The sequence below is a fragment of the Nicotiana tomentosiformis genome, chromosome 9, assembly GCF_000390325.3.
Source record: "Nicotiana tomentosiformis chromosome 9, ASM39032v3, whole genome shotgun sequence".
NCBI classification, from domain to species: Eukaryota; Viridiplantae; Streptophyta; class Magnoliopsida; order Solanales; family Solanaceae; genus Nicotiana; species Nicotiana tomentosiformis.
Window position 1 is genome coordinate 49,380,401 of NC_090820.1, and position 17,898 is coordinate 49,398,298.

At 36.5% G+C, this 17,898-nt stretch overlaps 1 protein-coding gene across 1 annotated transcript; it reads right to left on the minus strand.

Moving 5' to 3' along the window:
• Positions 1–6,750: 6,750 nt before the first annotated feature.
• Positions 6,751–7,578, minus strand: LOC104087980 (uncharacterized). The gene has a single exon (XM_009592580.1). It carries the CDS (start codon positions 7,576–7,578, stop codon positions 6,751–6,753), a length of 828 nt encoding a protein of 275 aa, XP_009590875.1.
• Positions 7,579–17,898: the final 10,320 nt, after the last annotated feature.

Consider the following 17,898-nt stretch of genomic DNA (forward strand, 5'->3'; position numbering starts at 1 on the left):
TCCAAAATCATAAAGTCTACTAGTATGTGTGCCAAGACCTGGTGTTACAAGTGTACGAGCAACTAGTAGAAAATACAAAACTCTAACTACTGTCTGAAATAAAGTAGATAGAAAAATAGATACAAAAGTAAGACTCTAGGTGTTGCAGAACGGCGTAGGAAGCAGCTCACCACTAGGCCTCGGGGTAAAGGGAGTGCGCGCCAATATGACTACCAGATGCACCTGCCTCAGATCCTGCACGATTAGTGCATAAGTGTAGCATAAGTACATAAAAAACATGTACCCAGTAAGTATTTAGTCTAATATCAAAGAAGTAGTGACGAGGGGTCGACATCGACACTTACTATGGGCTAACAATAAAATGCAGGAATTCTAAATAAGCATGGGTTAAGTAAATAATAAATATAACTCTGTAACAAGCAGTGAATAATAATTCTTTCACTAATAATAAAGTCCAAGTCATATTCTATAATTAAATAATTATAACCGCTCAAGCCATAAAATAATGTCAACTATAATTAGGCTCCGAGTATTATCACGCACAATTTATGCCGCGGTCGTACGGCCCGATCCAAAAATATACTGCGTGCACTACCGAGGGTCACATGGCACGAACCATAGATGCATCTATTAACCTGCCGAGGCGAACGACCCGCTCCCATGAGAGTAGAGAAGTTTACCTCCCTCGCGGAAGTACTTGCGACGTGAGTGGACATGTATTTCTCAGAGTTATTATATATTCCTCAATTATTTCAAAACAAATAAGAAATCTAAATTGGAGAGTTTCAACCTTACAACCTCTAATCTCAGCTTTATTTTAGACAATTAATATGCATATTAAGCATAACAATACAATCAATGCATGATGTAAATCTAAGACTACCCGGACATCTCATGGAATATAGCTACGCACGGAATCTCATCACCTAGTGCGTACATAGCTCCCCACACAAGTAATTCACAAAGAAAATACACTTAAGGGTATGAGTTTTCTCTTAGAAGTTTAGGCAAGAGACTTACCTTATTCTCAGCTCACTTTCGATCCACAAATATGCTTTAAATCCTCAACTCGGTGCCAAACAACCCGAAACTAGTCAGAGTAATTACCCAACTCAAATTGGAAGATTCTAAAAATTCACTCCCGGGCCCACGTGCCGGATTCCGAAATGTTTCAAAGATAATTGTTACCCATAACCTCACGAACTCAAATATATAATTTTTATCCCATTCCATAATCATTTTAGTGTTTAAATCCCATTTTTATCAAAACCTAGGTTTTTCAACATTCAACTCATAATCTATGTATTTAACTTATATTGGATAGAAATTATTTACCTTCAATAGCTAGATGAAAACTTTTCTCTAAGAAGCTCCAAAATCACCCAAGAAGTGAAAGAAATGAACTTAAAATGGCCTAAGTCCCATATTAAATGGACCTCACTGCCTCCAGCATTTTCGCATCTGTGGCGCCGCACTTGCGGAAAAGCCATCGCAAGTGCGGTCCTAGCCCACGTTGGCTAACTCCACTTCTGCGGACGGGCTCCTGCTTCTGCGCACCTGCGAACTTCTCATCGCAGAAGCGAGACTGCTTCTGCGCATGTCCCTCAGCTTCTGCGGACCACTGTCCACACGCCCAAAGTCGCTTCTGCGCTAAAGAGCTTGCACCTGTGGCCAAATGCTCGCAAGTGCGGACACACCAGAACTGGTGCACCAGCACCCCCTTTCAAGCTCTAACTCGATCTGTGCAACATCCGAGTAGCACCCGAGGCCCCCGAGGCCTTGTCCAAACATACCAACAAGTTTGTAAACATGATACGGACTCGCTTTAACCCTCGGAATACGAAAACGACACAAAAACTAAGAATCACACCCCAAACCAAATTTAATCAACTTAGTAACTTCAAGTTCTTCCAACTTGCTCCGAACGCGCCGAATCATACTTAAACTACTCGTAATGATACCAAATTTTGCGTGCAAGTGTTAAATCACCATACGGAACTATTCCCAAGCTTGGAATCCCACACGAACCTCGGTAAATCCAAAACCTACTCCAAACTAAATTTAAAGAACTTTTAAACATTCAATAAGCCAACTTTCATTCTTAAGCACCGAAATGCTTCCGGGTCATCCAAAACCCGATCCGTGCACATGCCCAAGTCCAAAATCATCATACGAACCTATTTTGATCGTCAAATTCTGGTTTCAAGGTTATTTACTAGAAATATTGACCCAAGTCAAACTTAACCCTTTAAAGCCAATATTAAGGGAACTAAGTATTCCGATTTCAACCCGAACCCTTCCAAACTCAAACTAACCATGCCCCGCAAGTTATAAAACAGTAAAGGCACATACGGAGAGTTATATTTAGGGGAACGTGGATCTAGAAAGTAAAATGACCGGTCGGGTCGTTAGAATATTTGCCCTATTATATTCTTAGTTGCATTTAAATATTATATTGGGCCTCATCACTAATATCCCTCTTTTTTTTTGCATATATGGATAAGTTGGGCATGTTGAGTTCTCAAGAACTTAGGCCCAACTTCTAGCACAGAGTCTGAATCGTTGAAGCCTGCTACTGTTTGTTCGACAGTTGCTGGGCCTGGTATTCCCATTAGGCCCAAAACATTCAGTCCAACCTCCTTCCTCTTCTATTATTTTAAATAAGAATTTGTTATTTGTTTTCATATATGTATGATACTAACAATGTTGATTAAATACCTTTATTATTCTTTAATCCTTTAGAAAACTAGGCAAGCTAAAGACCATAGGTAATTTAAAGGGAAAATCACTGTTTTATTTATTGGTTACGTGACTTAAAAATGCTTAAGTTATATATTCCTGCTATATGATTTTCGCCTTTATGCAAACTAACCGCTTTTCATGGAATTCTTTCTGAAGTTCAAAATAGATTCAAAAGTGATCAACCTTCCTTCTTTGAAATCCAGAATCGAGAAAAAATGATTTCAAAGACAATTTTCTACAAAAATGAAACACAGTAGCAATCAAGGAACACCTCAAATGATCTTTCTTCTAAACTTGAATACAAAATTTGAAAATCAATATTCAAGGTATACCTAAATCCTACTTCTTTAACATCATTTACTTTACTAAAATTATACAAATAGCCATAGTATTTCAAAGATAAAGTATTTTAAACCTAGCCATATTTTACAAAGCTTGCACATATAAACACTAATAGATATGCTTCCAAAATTCTTTCAATCATGTAGACTTTTTAAAGGCTTTTATAAATGAAACCTATATTATCTTTTCAAAGTGCATATACTATTTTCTTTCAAAAGGATAAGCTTAAAACAAGACATAGACTAAGCTATAAACCTTTAAGCTCTAACTATGTAGAATATAGGCATCTAATTCCCTAAACCTAGTTTAAGTTGTATGGAGCTACCTTAGGTATATTCTAGGGGGTGCCTAATACCTTCACCTTAGAAGAACAAGAACCCTTACCCAAATCTCACCGGTTAGCAGACTAATAAGATAATAATTTAATAACTAAAATAGGTACCCTAGTATACCTTTAAATATTAGGTGGCGACTCTCTTTTATCATGAATAGGAAAATCACTAGTTGAATCTTGTTTTGACTCGCTCAAAATAGGGTGCAACAGTGTCAATATTTAATAATGTTAATATACCGCAAAACTCCCCTTGGAGTAAATAAAATTTCCATGGCCGAGAGCCTCTGACGAGCGTAAAACACAACACGAACATTATGCTCGATAGTAAAAGATAGTATATATATGATTATCGTCTCCACAGGGATTGGATTTAAACAATGTTCAAGTAATTTCTAGCTTAAAGTTATTCTGTATGACTAACACATTGGTTGGGGTGATTAATAACTAAAATTAATTATGAAACTAAAACAATTAACAATTGATCACAGAAAGACAAGCGTTGAACAACACTGAAATATCAATGGGAGAAATAACAGTCGTGACAGGATAGGTGCAAGATAGAATTTGGGATCCAACTCTCGTTCAATTAACTATAATGTTCTAATGATTCTCATGAATTCACTCGATGATTAGTTTAAATGAGTAGTCAAGACTCGTCTCTCGATTAAATCTTAACTCTACGAGGTGAACTAATATAAGCATTGTAAAAGTATGCAAGCATGCGTTAATGGCTAGTCCTCAGGAAAACGTCTGCCGAATATTCTCCTAACTTGATTCAATTAATAATTCAATAAGCTCTTTCGATTACTTAAGAGAATCACTGAATTAAACTAAACAAAATAATGCAAGATAATCACCACAATGTTCCTCTTTTGATTAAATAAATTGGTGAATAAAGTTGCAAATAATTCAAAGCTCCATAAATAATTCAAAGATCCATAAACAAATTCAAGCAAAGAATTAGAGTTAAGATCCACAAATATCAATTAAAATATCATATCCGTCAAATCCTTAGGGAAACTACTCCATATTCATGGAGAAAATCATCACAAATAAAGTTGAATAATAAAAAAACATGAATTCAATCCAAACTCGGGTGTTGAGTTGAGGAAAGAATGGTGAATTCTTGTGCTTTGAGTCTCCAATGCTCTTCCAATCTTCCGTAGGTCAAAAGTACTCTAAAAATTGTGTTTTTGATATATTTATACCATGTTGGAATGGGCCCAGACGAAACTATCCTTTCCAAGACAAAACAGAAAAATACTCCGAGAAATTTGTACAGGCGCGCCGTGCCTATCTCCGCACCATGCAGTTTCTGACAGGAAGCAGCAATTTACACAGCTGCACCGTCCCATGAAGCGCGGTAGTGTTCGTTTTCCAGAGTAATTCATTTTCTTTACTTTTTGACATCCATACTTGACTCTCGACCCCCAAACGCAATCCTAGATTAATTCCTTGGGCTTTTACTGAGACTTCAAAGCTCAAAATTGTTCGATTTAGCTCCAAATTACCTTTTTATCTCGAAATCACTTCTTGCAAGGCATAAAATACATAATAAGTACAATTCACTATCATTTAAGATCAAACACAAGTAAAATACAATAATTAGAGTGCAAACTATGACTAAAACACGGGTTTCTAGCCTACCATCAACACCCCATACTTAAACCATTGCTTGTCCTCGAGCAATCAAATTGCACTTCACATAGAGACGAACTTATTATCAGACAACTTCCCTAACTCATCATGCCAAGAATTTTAAAGCAGACTAAGCACCCTATCATAACATCCCAGCCTCAAGACTCGACTCACAGATGCCACGTATTTCAAAAACCTACTCACTTACTCTAACTCAGAGGCCAAAGACATTACATTTCCTTCGCAAATCACGTGCCCTCACACCAAAGATAGAGAGTAGTTCCACACACAATAAAATTCAAGAACAAATAGGAACTCAAGATAGAAAGAATTCACTCACTCTCAGAATCTAAATTCATATGCCACAGAAGACGCACCATATGCTTTCCCATAGTGTAATACTCTACTAATTCAAGATCATTCAGTCAAAGATCAAGTAGGACTTTAATTGGTTGTAATGTAGGCTGCGGGACGGGTAGGATACATTTGGAAATAATGACTACACCTCCCTCAGCACTTTGATACATATACATTAACAATTCAAACTCCACACTTATGTTGAACCAAACCCCATCCTTCACACATAATAGCATCAAGATCCCAATATCTTTAAGCACAAATAAGGTGAGAACTGCCACTAGCAAGGAATCATTTTTTCTCTTTTCTAAGTTCTGATTTTTTTTTCAAGAAAACTCATATTTTTTTCTTATTTCAATTCCCTACAAGTGGCTCTCACAATTTTTCAAACAATTCACCTTTCTCCTTTTTCAATAGTTTCAGTCAAAAACTCGACCATACCTCAACTTAGCTTTTAACGAGCTCATAACAAATTCAAGTGATCAAGAGAGGTAAAAGGTTTAAACAGATAGTCAATTCAAACAAAATAAATTAGGCTTGCAGTGTGGTTGCCAAAGAACTAGGATTATAGGCTCAAAGGGGCTAACTAAGATATACAACAATCAGACGGGTTACAGACATATAATTGGCTCAACAAAGAAATTCCCATATCACTTCCTAGACTGAACAAGACTTCTATTTCGCTTTTCAAACACACAGGGAAAGTTCTAGACATTAACTGACATGCACAGAATATCAACGAACACCTCACACATGCACATTGGCACATAACTCACTCAGGATCGGATCTATCCTGACTCTCTAGTCAAAGCAGTTAAGTGACATCAAAATTAAACAATTTAAAGCACTTATAGATAAGTCAAGAATTGAGCCTAGGCATCACAACTAAGGCACTCACTTCTCTCAAGGCACAAAAAGGTCAAGAAAAAGCATCTTCAGTTAATACCATAGCATCAGACTTCTCTATTCCTAACAAAAGAAAAACTAACAACACCCAGTTCAAGTAAAAACCCCTGGAAAAGAATCGCGGCACTAAGAAAAACCAAGGGGGAATTGTTACACTACTTAAGAAAATAAAACTTTTTTGTCTTCGACTTTGATCCCTCGAGAAGACAGTCAACGAACTCCATCGTCGGGAAAAGTCAAATATTTTGTTTTCAAATAAAAAATAATACACACACATGTACATATTTACATCCCTCACCCCACACTTTACATTGTGGCATGTCCCCATGACACACAAATAAAAAGCAAGAGAAAAAGGAAACTCCCTTGATTCATCTAGGGTCTGAATCAAAGTCGGGATCTCCTTTGCACGCCCGACCCAGTGCACATATTCATGCTGAAAGTTTTTTCTCTTCCTTCTTTGGGTACACCCCACATTTATCATGCTTTCTCTCTCCAGCTCGTTCTTTTAGGGGCCCCACTACTTCTTCCATCTTGAAGACCACCCTTTCTTCCCCCACTCTAAGCATGAGCTGACTTTCCTGAATGTCCAGAATCGTTCTGTCAGTAGCCAAGAAGGGTCTCCCTAGAATCATAGGGATCCCCCCATTCTCTTCCATGTTTACCACGATGAAATCCACAGGAAACACAAATTTATCCACCTTAACTAGCACATCCTCCATTATTCTTTCAGGTATGATTATAGTCTGATCCGCCAGCTGCAACGGCACATGTATCGATCTGATTTTCCCAATCTCTCCATCCAATTTCCTAAAAATAGACAAAGGCATAAGATTGATAGAATCACCCGAATCACACAAAGATTTTTCAAACTTAGTACTTCCTAAATAGCAAGATATAGTAAAACTCCCTGGATCTCCACACTTTTGAGGGAGCGTATTTTGCAGAATGTCACTACAGTGCTTAGTGAGCTTGACTATCTCTTCCACTTTCTGCCTATTGAAAAATATCTCCTTTAAGAACTTAGCATAAGCTGGCATCTGAGAGAGCACCTCTGTGAATGGTAGATTAACATGCACATTCTTGAGCACATCTAGGAAACGCCCAAATTCTTTGTCCAGCTTCTCTCTTCTCTGCTTCTGAGGGAAAGGTAGAGCAGGCATGTATTTTCTTTCCTCAGTCTCCTCATTCATTGACTTCCCATCTTTCTTCTTCTGAGCTCTAGTCTTCCCCTTCTTCTTCAGACCATCCTCTTCCATCACATCACCTTCTTGAATGTTGCTACTTTTCTACTCATCCACAACCTCTACATGTCTTTCAATCAACTCATCCTTTTGTTTTGCCCTGGGATCCTCCAATATGTGCCCACTCCTCAAAGACACTGCATTTATTATCTCTTTTAGATTTCTTTCAGTATCAACATTGAGAGTTCTCAAAACCCTCTCAGACAATAGATTAGCAAGTTTCCCCACCTGTCTTTCCAAGCTTCGAATGGCCGTGACCTGTTCTCGGATAGCTGTGCTATGAGTTTCAAGCCTCTCATATGTTTTAATAATAAAGGCCTTCATTAGATCTTCCATGCTAGACTTACTAGACTGTGGAGGTTGGTATTTCTACCTCTGCTAATTTTGAAAACCTGGAGCTCCTTGTCCCTGGGATCTGGAGTTATTTTGTTGCCATGCATTCGCACTACCACCTGGTGAGCTCCAAGAAAACCTGGGTGCCTCTGCCCTATGGAATTAAAATTATTGCCACTTTGGTAGTTGCCTTTGTAAAAAGCTGCCCACAACATTTACCATTTCATCTGTAGTCGAGGCCTGACACTCATGCGTTGGATGACCCATTCCACAAAAATCACAAACCAAGGATGATTGGCTCTGGACTTTAGCTAAGGTTAACCTTCTTATCTCTCTGGCCATGGTGTCTATGTGGGATTGCACTGATGTGTTAGAATCCACTTGATGTACCCCAACCTTTTTCCTTCTCTCATTATCATTTGTATTCCATTGATTTGCATCTTCAGATAATTCATTTAGAGTTGCATCAATCTCCTCAGGAGTTTTCTTCATAAGAGGACCTCCAACTACATTGTTTAGCGTCCTCCTTCTAGAGGTTGTCAGCCCATCCTAGAAATCTTGGAGTTGCATCCACAAGTCTACTCCATGATACTGACATCTTCTCACAATATCCTTAAATCTTTCCCATGCTTCAAACATCGTTTATGTATCTTTCTGCTTGAAGTTGTGGATCTCTCTTCGAATCTTCCCTGTTTTTGCAGCCGAAAAATATTTTTCAAGGAACTTCTTTGTCATGTCTTCCCAAGTTTGAATTGACCCAGCCGGCAAACTCAGCAACCAGTGCTTAGCATCTCCCTCGGTGAAAACGGAAATTTCCTTAAGTAAATGGCATCTTTCGATATCCCGTTGTGCTGGAAGGTATTCATAATCTCTTCGAAATCCATCAAATGAGTATTTGGATCTTCTTTGGGTTTTCCTCGGAAGACAAAATTGTTCTGAATGGTCTGAAGTAGCCCTTGCTTGATCTCAAAATTATTGGTTGTGATCGGAGGAGGTCACACACTAGATACTCCTTGATTGTAGACTGGCATGGCGTAGTCTCTTATTAATCGTCTAGGCCTGGGCATATTATTTTCAAATTCGTCTTCAACCAAAGATCGGTTCATGTTGAATCTTCATCCTCCTTTCCCGTCCACCGTTTCATCAGCTCTGAGAGTTACTTCAGCAATTGCCTGTGCGACTGCTTCCTGTTGGGCTACTTCCCATGCACCCAAATCAACTACCTCCTCATAATTTTTAGCCATGTTCTCTTGGGTTGAAGATTTCCCCAAGAATTTCCCGATGAGTTCTTTCTCCTTAACTATCGCAGACGCTTTTCCACCTCTAGATCGTATGGGATCACTTCCTTAGAAGAAGATCGAGTCATACACCAAAGAGCTTAACATGTTGCCTGCACACGAAAGAGAAAAACCGTGAAGAATAAAACAAAATAGGTTCCTAAATTAGCACCAAAATATAATTTAAATACTATTGATTTTAAATCCCCGGCAACGGCGCCAAAATTTGACGAGCGCAAAACACAACACGGACTTTATGCTCACTAGTCAAAGATAATATAGTTACCATTATCGTCTCCACATGGATTGGATTTAAACAATGTTCAAGTAATTTATAGCTTAATGCTATTTAGGATGACTAACACGTTGGTTGGGGTGATTAATAACTAAAATTAATTATGAAACTAAAACAATTAACAATTAATCACAGAAAGACAAGAGTTGAGCAACACTGAAATATCAATGGGCGAAATAAGGGTCGTGACAGGATATGTGCACGATAGCTATTTGGGATCCAGCTCTAGTTCAATTCACTCTAATGTTCTAATGATTCTCACGAATTCACTAGATGATTAGTTCAAACGTGTAGTCAAGACTCCTCTCTTGATTACATCTTAACTCTACAAGGTGAATTAATATAAGCATTGTGAAAGTATGCAAGCATGCGTTAATGGATTAGTCCTCGGAAAAGCGTCTCTCGAATATTCTCCTAACTTGATTTAATCAACAATTCAACAAGCTCTTTCGATTAGTTAAGAGAATCACTGAATTAAACCAAATAAAATAATGCAAGATGATCACCACAATTTTTCTCTTTCGATTAAATAAACTGGTGAATAAAGTTGCAAACAATTCAAAGTTCCATAAACGAAATCAAGCAAAGAACTAGATTTAAAATGCACAAATATCAATCAAAATACCATATCTGTCAAACCCTAAGGGAAACTACTCCATATTCATGGAGAAAATTATCACAAATAAAGTTGAATAATAAGAAAATATGAATTCAATCCAAACTCTGGTGTTGAGGTGTTGAGTTGAGGAAAGAATGATGAATCCATGTGCTTTGAGTCTCCAATTCTCTTCCAATCTTCCGTAGGTCAAAAGTACTCTAAAAATTATGTTTTTGGTATATTTATACCATGTAAGAACAAGCCCAGACGAAACTACCCTTTCCTAGCCGAAACATTAAAATACTCTGAGAAATTTGTACAGGCGCGCCGCACCTAGCGCTGCACCATGCGGTGTGGTAGGTAGTGTGGAAGTTCAGAGAGCAGTTTCTGACAGGCAACAACAATTTACACAACCGCGCCACCCCATGCGGCGCGATAGTGTTAGTTTTCCAGAGTAATTTGTTTTCTTCACTTTTTGACATCGAGACTTGCCTCCCGACCCCCGAACGCGATCCCAATTTAATTCCTTGGGCTTTTACTCAGAGTTCAAAGCTCCAAATTGTTCGATTTAGCTCCAGATTACCTTTTTAACTCGGAATCACTTTTTGCAAGGGATAAAACACATAATAAGTGCAATTCACTATCATTTAAGCTCAAACAATAATTAAAGTGCAAACTATGACTAAAACACGAATTTCTAGCCTACCATCACCTTCTCTATCTAAAATTCCAAAACCTTCAAAATCCTTTGTCGTTTCTCTCTCCCAAACTTGGGTAGTATATATAGATCTAACTCAACTATTACAATAGTTGATGGGCACAGTTGATTGCTACGGTCGGGATAAGACCGCAGTTGGGCTAAGCTCTCTTCACACTCTCTTTTGGAAAACATTGAGGATCCATGGCCACGGTTGAAGGCCACAGTTTGGTTGGGGCTTCAACTTCATCCTTAGTCCAAATTTTTCGTCAGTTATGTGCTTGGCCATCCAACCTAGACACATCTAACTTATATTATGAAGATCTAAATGTCCCAATGACCGTACCCTCGGGTGGGTCTCCACGTGGCTCGAATTCGACTTAAATTGTTCTTTTAGGCTTGAAACTCACCCAAATTTATTGTATAAACTAGTTAATTAGCCTGCGATTCCCGCAGTCAAATCAAAATAAAAGAGAACATTTTCGTAACACCAACATAAAAAAAATCTAAAATATACGTATGAAAAAAATTAGAATAGAAAAGAAAATCCAAATAAAAATATCACATATATAAATTTTTGTACTTTTATAAATTAGGCTTTGAATCCCATTAGTTGCTCTTAAATAATATTATATTAATTATTGTAGATAATAATATAAATTAGTGATTGTATTTAGATGCAAATATTGGTCATATGTGATATATATTAATTATTACAAACAATAATATTTATCAGACTTTTGGCATAAGTAAATCATCTTGCCTTTTGTTCCTATTTAAATTAAAAATTATATTTTAATCCATTTTGTTATTAACACTTTTTTATTTCATTTTTTTCTAATTTTTTTGTCATGTAAGAGTTTTTAGTCATCTAAATTTCTTTAGTTTTTGTATAACCTATATAGGTAATATATGTTTTTGAATTTACGATGCAAGCTTTTCTAAATATCTGATTACTAAAATTAAACAAAAAAAATGGTTTTGCAAAATTGAAGATATTGATAACCAAAAAGTTACTCATAAAAATGACCAGATCATCTCACAAAGTAGAGTATAGAAAAGATAGCATCATGACGTATCTCAAGGACCTTGCATGAATTATAGAGAAAATAGTAGTCTTTGATTACTTCTCTCTATATATTCTTAAGATAACACTATCAATTGGTAAGTGATTATCCATTGTATTAATCCTCTATCATAAAAATAAGTTATAGTAGGAAGATATATACAAGCACATGGAAAACTATATTAATTAGTTTAAAATTAACTTGAACTCTATATTAACCGATCATCATATAAACTCGTCAGTTTATATTTTATTTAAATGTCAAACATCCGAAAGGTAGATAAACATGCATCATAATGCAGCAAACGAAAAAAAAGAGAAAACGGCGTGTCGTTAAAAGAAATATGTGATTTGCTTTGGTGTGGAGGAAATAAGAAGAAGAAAAACGATGTGTGGTTAAAATTAAGATGAAGAGTAAGAGGCGTAACTTTTGAAGGAGTAAAAAGAGGCATGTCTTTTGCAGGAAGAGTGAGCACTTAAATAATGGAAAAAAGGCAAAAGATATAAGAAAATTGAAGAATAAATTTTCTAGCATTTACAATATTGCTAGGAAAAAATAGTTTTCTAATCATTAGTCTTTTATTGTTGTATTATAAATGCATATGCTCTTCAAGTATAACACAAAAGAGTATAGCACGACAATATAATAATACAAATATAGAGAATTTATATATATTCAAACTAAAATTAGAAAGTATTACAACGGCCATTACAATTTTACTGTGAAAAAAAATATTTTCCAGGCTATTAAAATGTATATATGGCTGCAAGCAGAATACAAAAGTGCAGAGAAGAAGTTGAACAATTATCCAATATCAATTTCGAAGGCTACGCATGAAAATGTAAAATAGTCTAAACTCTATATAAGTAAACTATAATCAACATTTAAAAATATTGTTGTCGAGATTTGATCCAAAAGAAATAAAAGTAAAACAACATTTTTGCACCATTAGTAGGCAAATAATTATAGTATTTAAGAATATTTACACCGTAGTTATACATTCTGTAAAAATCATAGTAGTGAAGAATATTAAGTTTTTTGCAAACTTTTTAAAATATTTTAGAATCTTTACACCCTTATTTATGAATTAGGGAAAAAGAATCATAGTATTCCAGAATGCTTAAACCATAAGGTATGAATTGTGAAAAAAATATAGCACAGTGCTTTAGACTGTACCTCAATCTTTTCACGTCGTTTTGGCCTCGTAATCTCTGTCTGTCCACACCTATACAATTAGATTAGGTTGTATAAATTTTATATGTTGCAAATATATAAGAAGAACACATAGATTGTATAGATTAATTTTGAATCATAGACCGGCAGTTGTGGAGTGAATACTAATATTTGCTGAGACCGTAGGCGAGATATGTTTTTCTTTGAAGACTTCATTAGCGGTGAAGTTAGCATTTGGTGAGGTTTTAACTTTCTGGTGAGTGAAAAATATAATGATTACCAGTGAAATAATGAATTTTTTTTTTCCCCCAAAAAGAATAAAGAAGGCAAAAAAGATTAGTCTAGAGAAGTTTAACAAAGTAAAGGCAGAGAGAAAATGAGGAGAAAAAAATATGATGAAAGGCTACTGGGTAATTGATAGAGTATGGAAAGAGAGATAACTATGAAAAGAGTTATAAGTATGGAAACAGAATGGGTTGTGGGAAGAAAAGAATCGTTGTGGAAGAGACGGTTATGAACGAGAAGCGTTTCGTTTGTAGTGTGAAGAGACTTTTCGTGGTGTAAAATTCGAAAAAAACATAGAGGCAGGAAAATGTATTTCCTGCTAAATAGGAGTGCCACATAACTGGTCTAAGCCCCTCAATTATATTTTTATATATATATATATATATATATATATATATATATATATATATATATATATATATATATATATATAGAGCTTTACAAATACTGTTTTATTAAAAGCTAATATAATTTTTTTATTTTTAAAATATATTTAGTACTATTTTTTTAAAATATTACTTTTCTTTCATTTTTTTTATTCTCCTTTTTAACACGTTGCTTATGGTGTGCTTTCATATTATTTTAAAACTTCTCATGTTTTACTTTTTTCTTAAAATTCTTTTGTTATTAAACAAAAATACCTTCTAAACTCATATCTATCTTTTTGTTATTTAAAAAGTGTAATACAACAACAACAACAACAACAACAACAACAACAACAACAATAACAAATTTAGTGTAATCCCACATAGTGAGTTATGTAGGGTAGTATGCGCATACCTTACCTCTACGTTGTGAAGGTAAAATATTTAAAAAGTGTAAGTAAAATAAATTATAAATTTCATGTTATAATCATATAAGTTTGTAAAGAATTAATGTTTTAAAATTTATTAAATTAAGATATTAATTATTTAAAAGATAAACACGATACCGATTATTTGTTACGATATTAGTTACCTATTTATAATTATTTATTACTTTTAAAAAAAATGCAGTTCAGATATCTTGTTATAAATAGTATCATATTTTTTATATATACATGTACTTTTTACACATTAAAATTTGCTTACATTGTAGTTTATTAGTTTTAGTTTTTAATTATTAGTACATAATTACTATTAAAATATTTTCTAGGCTCATATATAATTTTCTTATATTTACTCGAGCTGGTACAAAAATTAAATTTTTATTGAAAGTTTTATAAACTAATTTAAGTAATACTATCATTTATTTGTAAGATATCATTTTTATGATATTATTTACTAATTTCAAATATTATATATATATATATATATATATATATATATATATATATATATATTTCGCATGTAATAAAATTTATTCATATATTAATCTAGAAAATAGTTTATTTAACTGTCTAATTATATTTGTCCAACTAAATATAAAAGTGAAAATTATACTGTGGCAAACAAATAGATCAATATAATTATTATACTATATAATTATATACTATATAATTATCAGTATAGTTACTATCCTAATAATTATATCGCCGGTAATTATTGGCTTTCCAAACAGTCTAGAAAAGTCAATATATTTATTGTTTTACGTAGAGTTCAACGAATTGGTAGGTATACGGCGTATGATGGGTATAAATTGTGTTCCATTCTATCTAGGCAGTTCACATCGTGATCTTCAAATGTACTCAAGACTCATATCGAAATTAACATCTTGCTAGTACTACGGATGCCTACAAGAATTTGCAACTATACATAAAATAAATGTATAATCTCTAAAACATTAAAAGACTTCCATTCCTCTCTCTCCCTAATATTGTTTTCAATTCGAAACGGTTCTTTTTACGAACAACTTAGTAATCAAAAGGTCCCAATTCAAGCTGTAAAATTGTTGAAATCTGTACGTCATTGGGGTATGGACCCTTTTTACGGACGGGGCTTCTAACGTGAAGGGGTTCGGGCTAGGCATAGTTTTAAAGCCACCCACGAGTAACACTATTAGGCAATCTATCAAATGAATTACTTGGAGCATTTTCTTCGGCTCGAAGACGCATCCCATTTCTTCGGTTTTGGATCTTCGGGAACGGAGGCTCTTTTCCTTTTATTTTCCTTCACCGGCTTTGGGACAGAGGCCAAAGTATCTTCCTCGATGGACAAGGGCCTCAAAACCGCATCTTTGCCCATATCGATCTAATAATACCCTGTCCTGATTATTTTTCGGACTAATGAATCGGTACCAGAGTGATTCCCACAAGTACCTTCGTGCACCTCACGTAGGATGTAATCGTTATCTCCCGGACCTAAGTATACTGCCAATGGTCCATCGAATGTCCTTCGGTATAGCATTCCATCCAAAGCCAACGTGAATCGAGCAGCTTTGGTTCGTAGAACCCTTGAATCTTTAGGGTCCGATGGGAGCTTTTCGTTCTTTAAATATCCAATATACTTATTTCTCCAATCCCAGGTTAAGCTCGTAGAATTTATCTCGGCATGACCTTCTTCGATCATGGATCTCGAGAGTTGAACGACAGTCCCCGAGCTCATCTCACCTTCCTCGACCGATGATCCCAAGTTCGCAAGTACATCAGCCTCGCTGTTTTGCTCTCGTGGAACATGCTGTAAAGTCCATTGTTTAAAATAGTGCAAAGTGACATGTAGTTTGTCCAAATACCTTTGCATTCTATCTTCTCGAACTTCGAATGTTTTGTTTACTTGATTTACCACCAGCAAAGAGTCACACTTGGCTTCAATGACTTATGCTCCCAAGCTTTTAGCTAGCTCGAAACCTGCAATCATGGCCTCATACTCGGCCTCGTTGTTAGTCAACCTGGCAGTTTTGATAGATTGCCTAATAGTGTTACCCGTGGGTGGCTTTAAAATTATGCCTAGCCCGGACCCTTTCACGTTCGAAGCCCCGTCCGTAAAAAGGGTCCATAACCCCAATGACGTACCCGATTTCAACAGGAGTTCTTTTTCGACTTCGGTTACGAGGGTTGGCGTGAAATCGAAATAAATATAGCTCGTATGCTTAGTAGTCGAGTGAGGCCCGAGCCTCGAGCTCCTTTATTCTTCTCGCTTGGACCAGGACTTTTTCCTTCATTCTTTGAAGTTGGGTTTCGGCCGATGATAACTTGGCTCGGGCAGTTTCTTTCTCTACAGCAAAGCGGTCCATACCTTCTTTCCACTGCAAAGACTCTGCTTTTATCACATCGACCTCCTCACGAAGCTTACCGATCATTTAAATGTTTTGCTGCAACTGTGAGACCAAAATATTAGCCATCGTTCCGGTATCAAGCCTATAGGCTTTTAAAAGTATCATTACCTGCTCAGTCAAATCAGTCTGATCTCGATAAGCCTTGGCCAGCTCAGCTCTGAGGTCTTTTATTTCCTCTTCCCTTTGCCCTAAGAGAAGTTTTAGGGAGTTCCTCTCCTCAGTAACCCGTTGAAGGTCAGCCTCGTATCGACGCAGCTCGTTTTGGGATCAAGAACGTGCTTCTTGATGAACTGCCGCTGCCTGCAAAGAAACAAGAAACGAAGTTAGAAACGAAAAGCAAACATGAAAGTAGTACCAACAAAATAATTTTAAGGCTTACCTGATTCAAAGCCTGATGCACCCCGTGAAAAAGATCTGATTCATCACTAGTACCGGCAACGTCCTCGATACCGGTAAATAGGTCACGAAAAGGATCCTCTCCATCATGAGGCCTGTCTAGATCGAGGGCCCCCAAAGCTTGGGGTTCCCAAATCACCCATGCGGAAAAAGTAGGGAAGGTGGGCGAGTCTTCGATTGTTGCTGCCCCAAATAAATCACTTGGAGCATTCTCTTCGATTCGAAGGGATTCAATAGGGACCCCTTCAGACATATCCCCAATCCGTTAGCTCCGATGGGATGCGTATTCGATCTCCGACAACTCAGGGACTCCGCCCGAATCTTTCTCCGGTATACCCTCAGCTCGAGGCAGAACCTCATGAAGCATCATTGATCCGCCTGCCGATGGGGCATCAGTTGTTCTCTTTGTTCGGGCTGCCAGCGTGGACCCATCATTTTTTTCTTCTTCATCTTTATCCCTTAGACGCAGAACTGATTCTACGGTCAAAGGAATGGCATTCCTGTTCGGCTTACGAGTCGTCCTCTTATTCGGTTTTGGATCTTCGGGAACAGAGGCTCTTTTCCTTTTATTTTCCTTCACCGACTTTGGGACAGAGTCCAAAGCTTCTTCCTCGATGGACAAGGGCCTCAAAATCGCATCTTTGCCCAAACCTTCATATGAAAAATTTTATTAAAATATTTGGAAGGCATCTCGTTTGAATTATCAAAGAGTACGAGAAAGGGGCTTACCGTGATTTTTGGCCTCCTACCGACCCTTTGACAAATCACGCCATGAGCGCTCGGCGTATGTGGAGGTCGAAACAAGAGCTCGTACCTAGTTCTTGAGATCAGGGTCTGCTCCGGGCATCTAGAGAACCGCTGCATTACATAAATAAGAGTATCGATGAGAAAAGAAATGAAAGAGCAAAATAGAAGGAAGTAACAGCAGGATCACAATTACGTTTCATATTCCACTCCTCGGGAAAGGGCATCTTTTTGGTCGAAATCAGGTCCGAAGTCCTCACTCGAACGAACCTGCCCAT

Bases quoted from the DNA above. Each gene is read 5' to 3' on its own strand.
- LOC104087980 (XM_009592580.1), bottom strand. From the start codon at position 7,578: ATGGAAGAGGATGGTCTGAAGAAGAAGGGGAAGACTAGAGCTCAGAAG.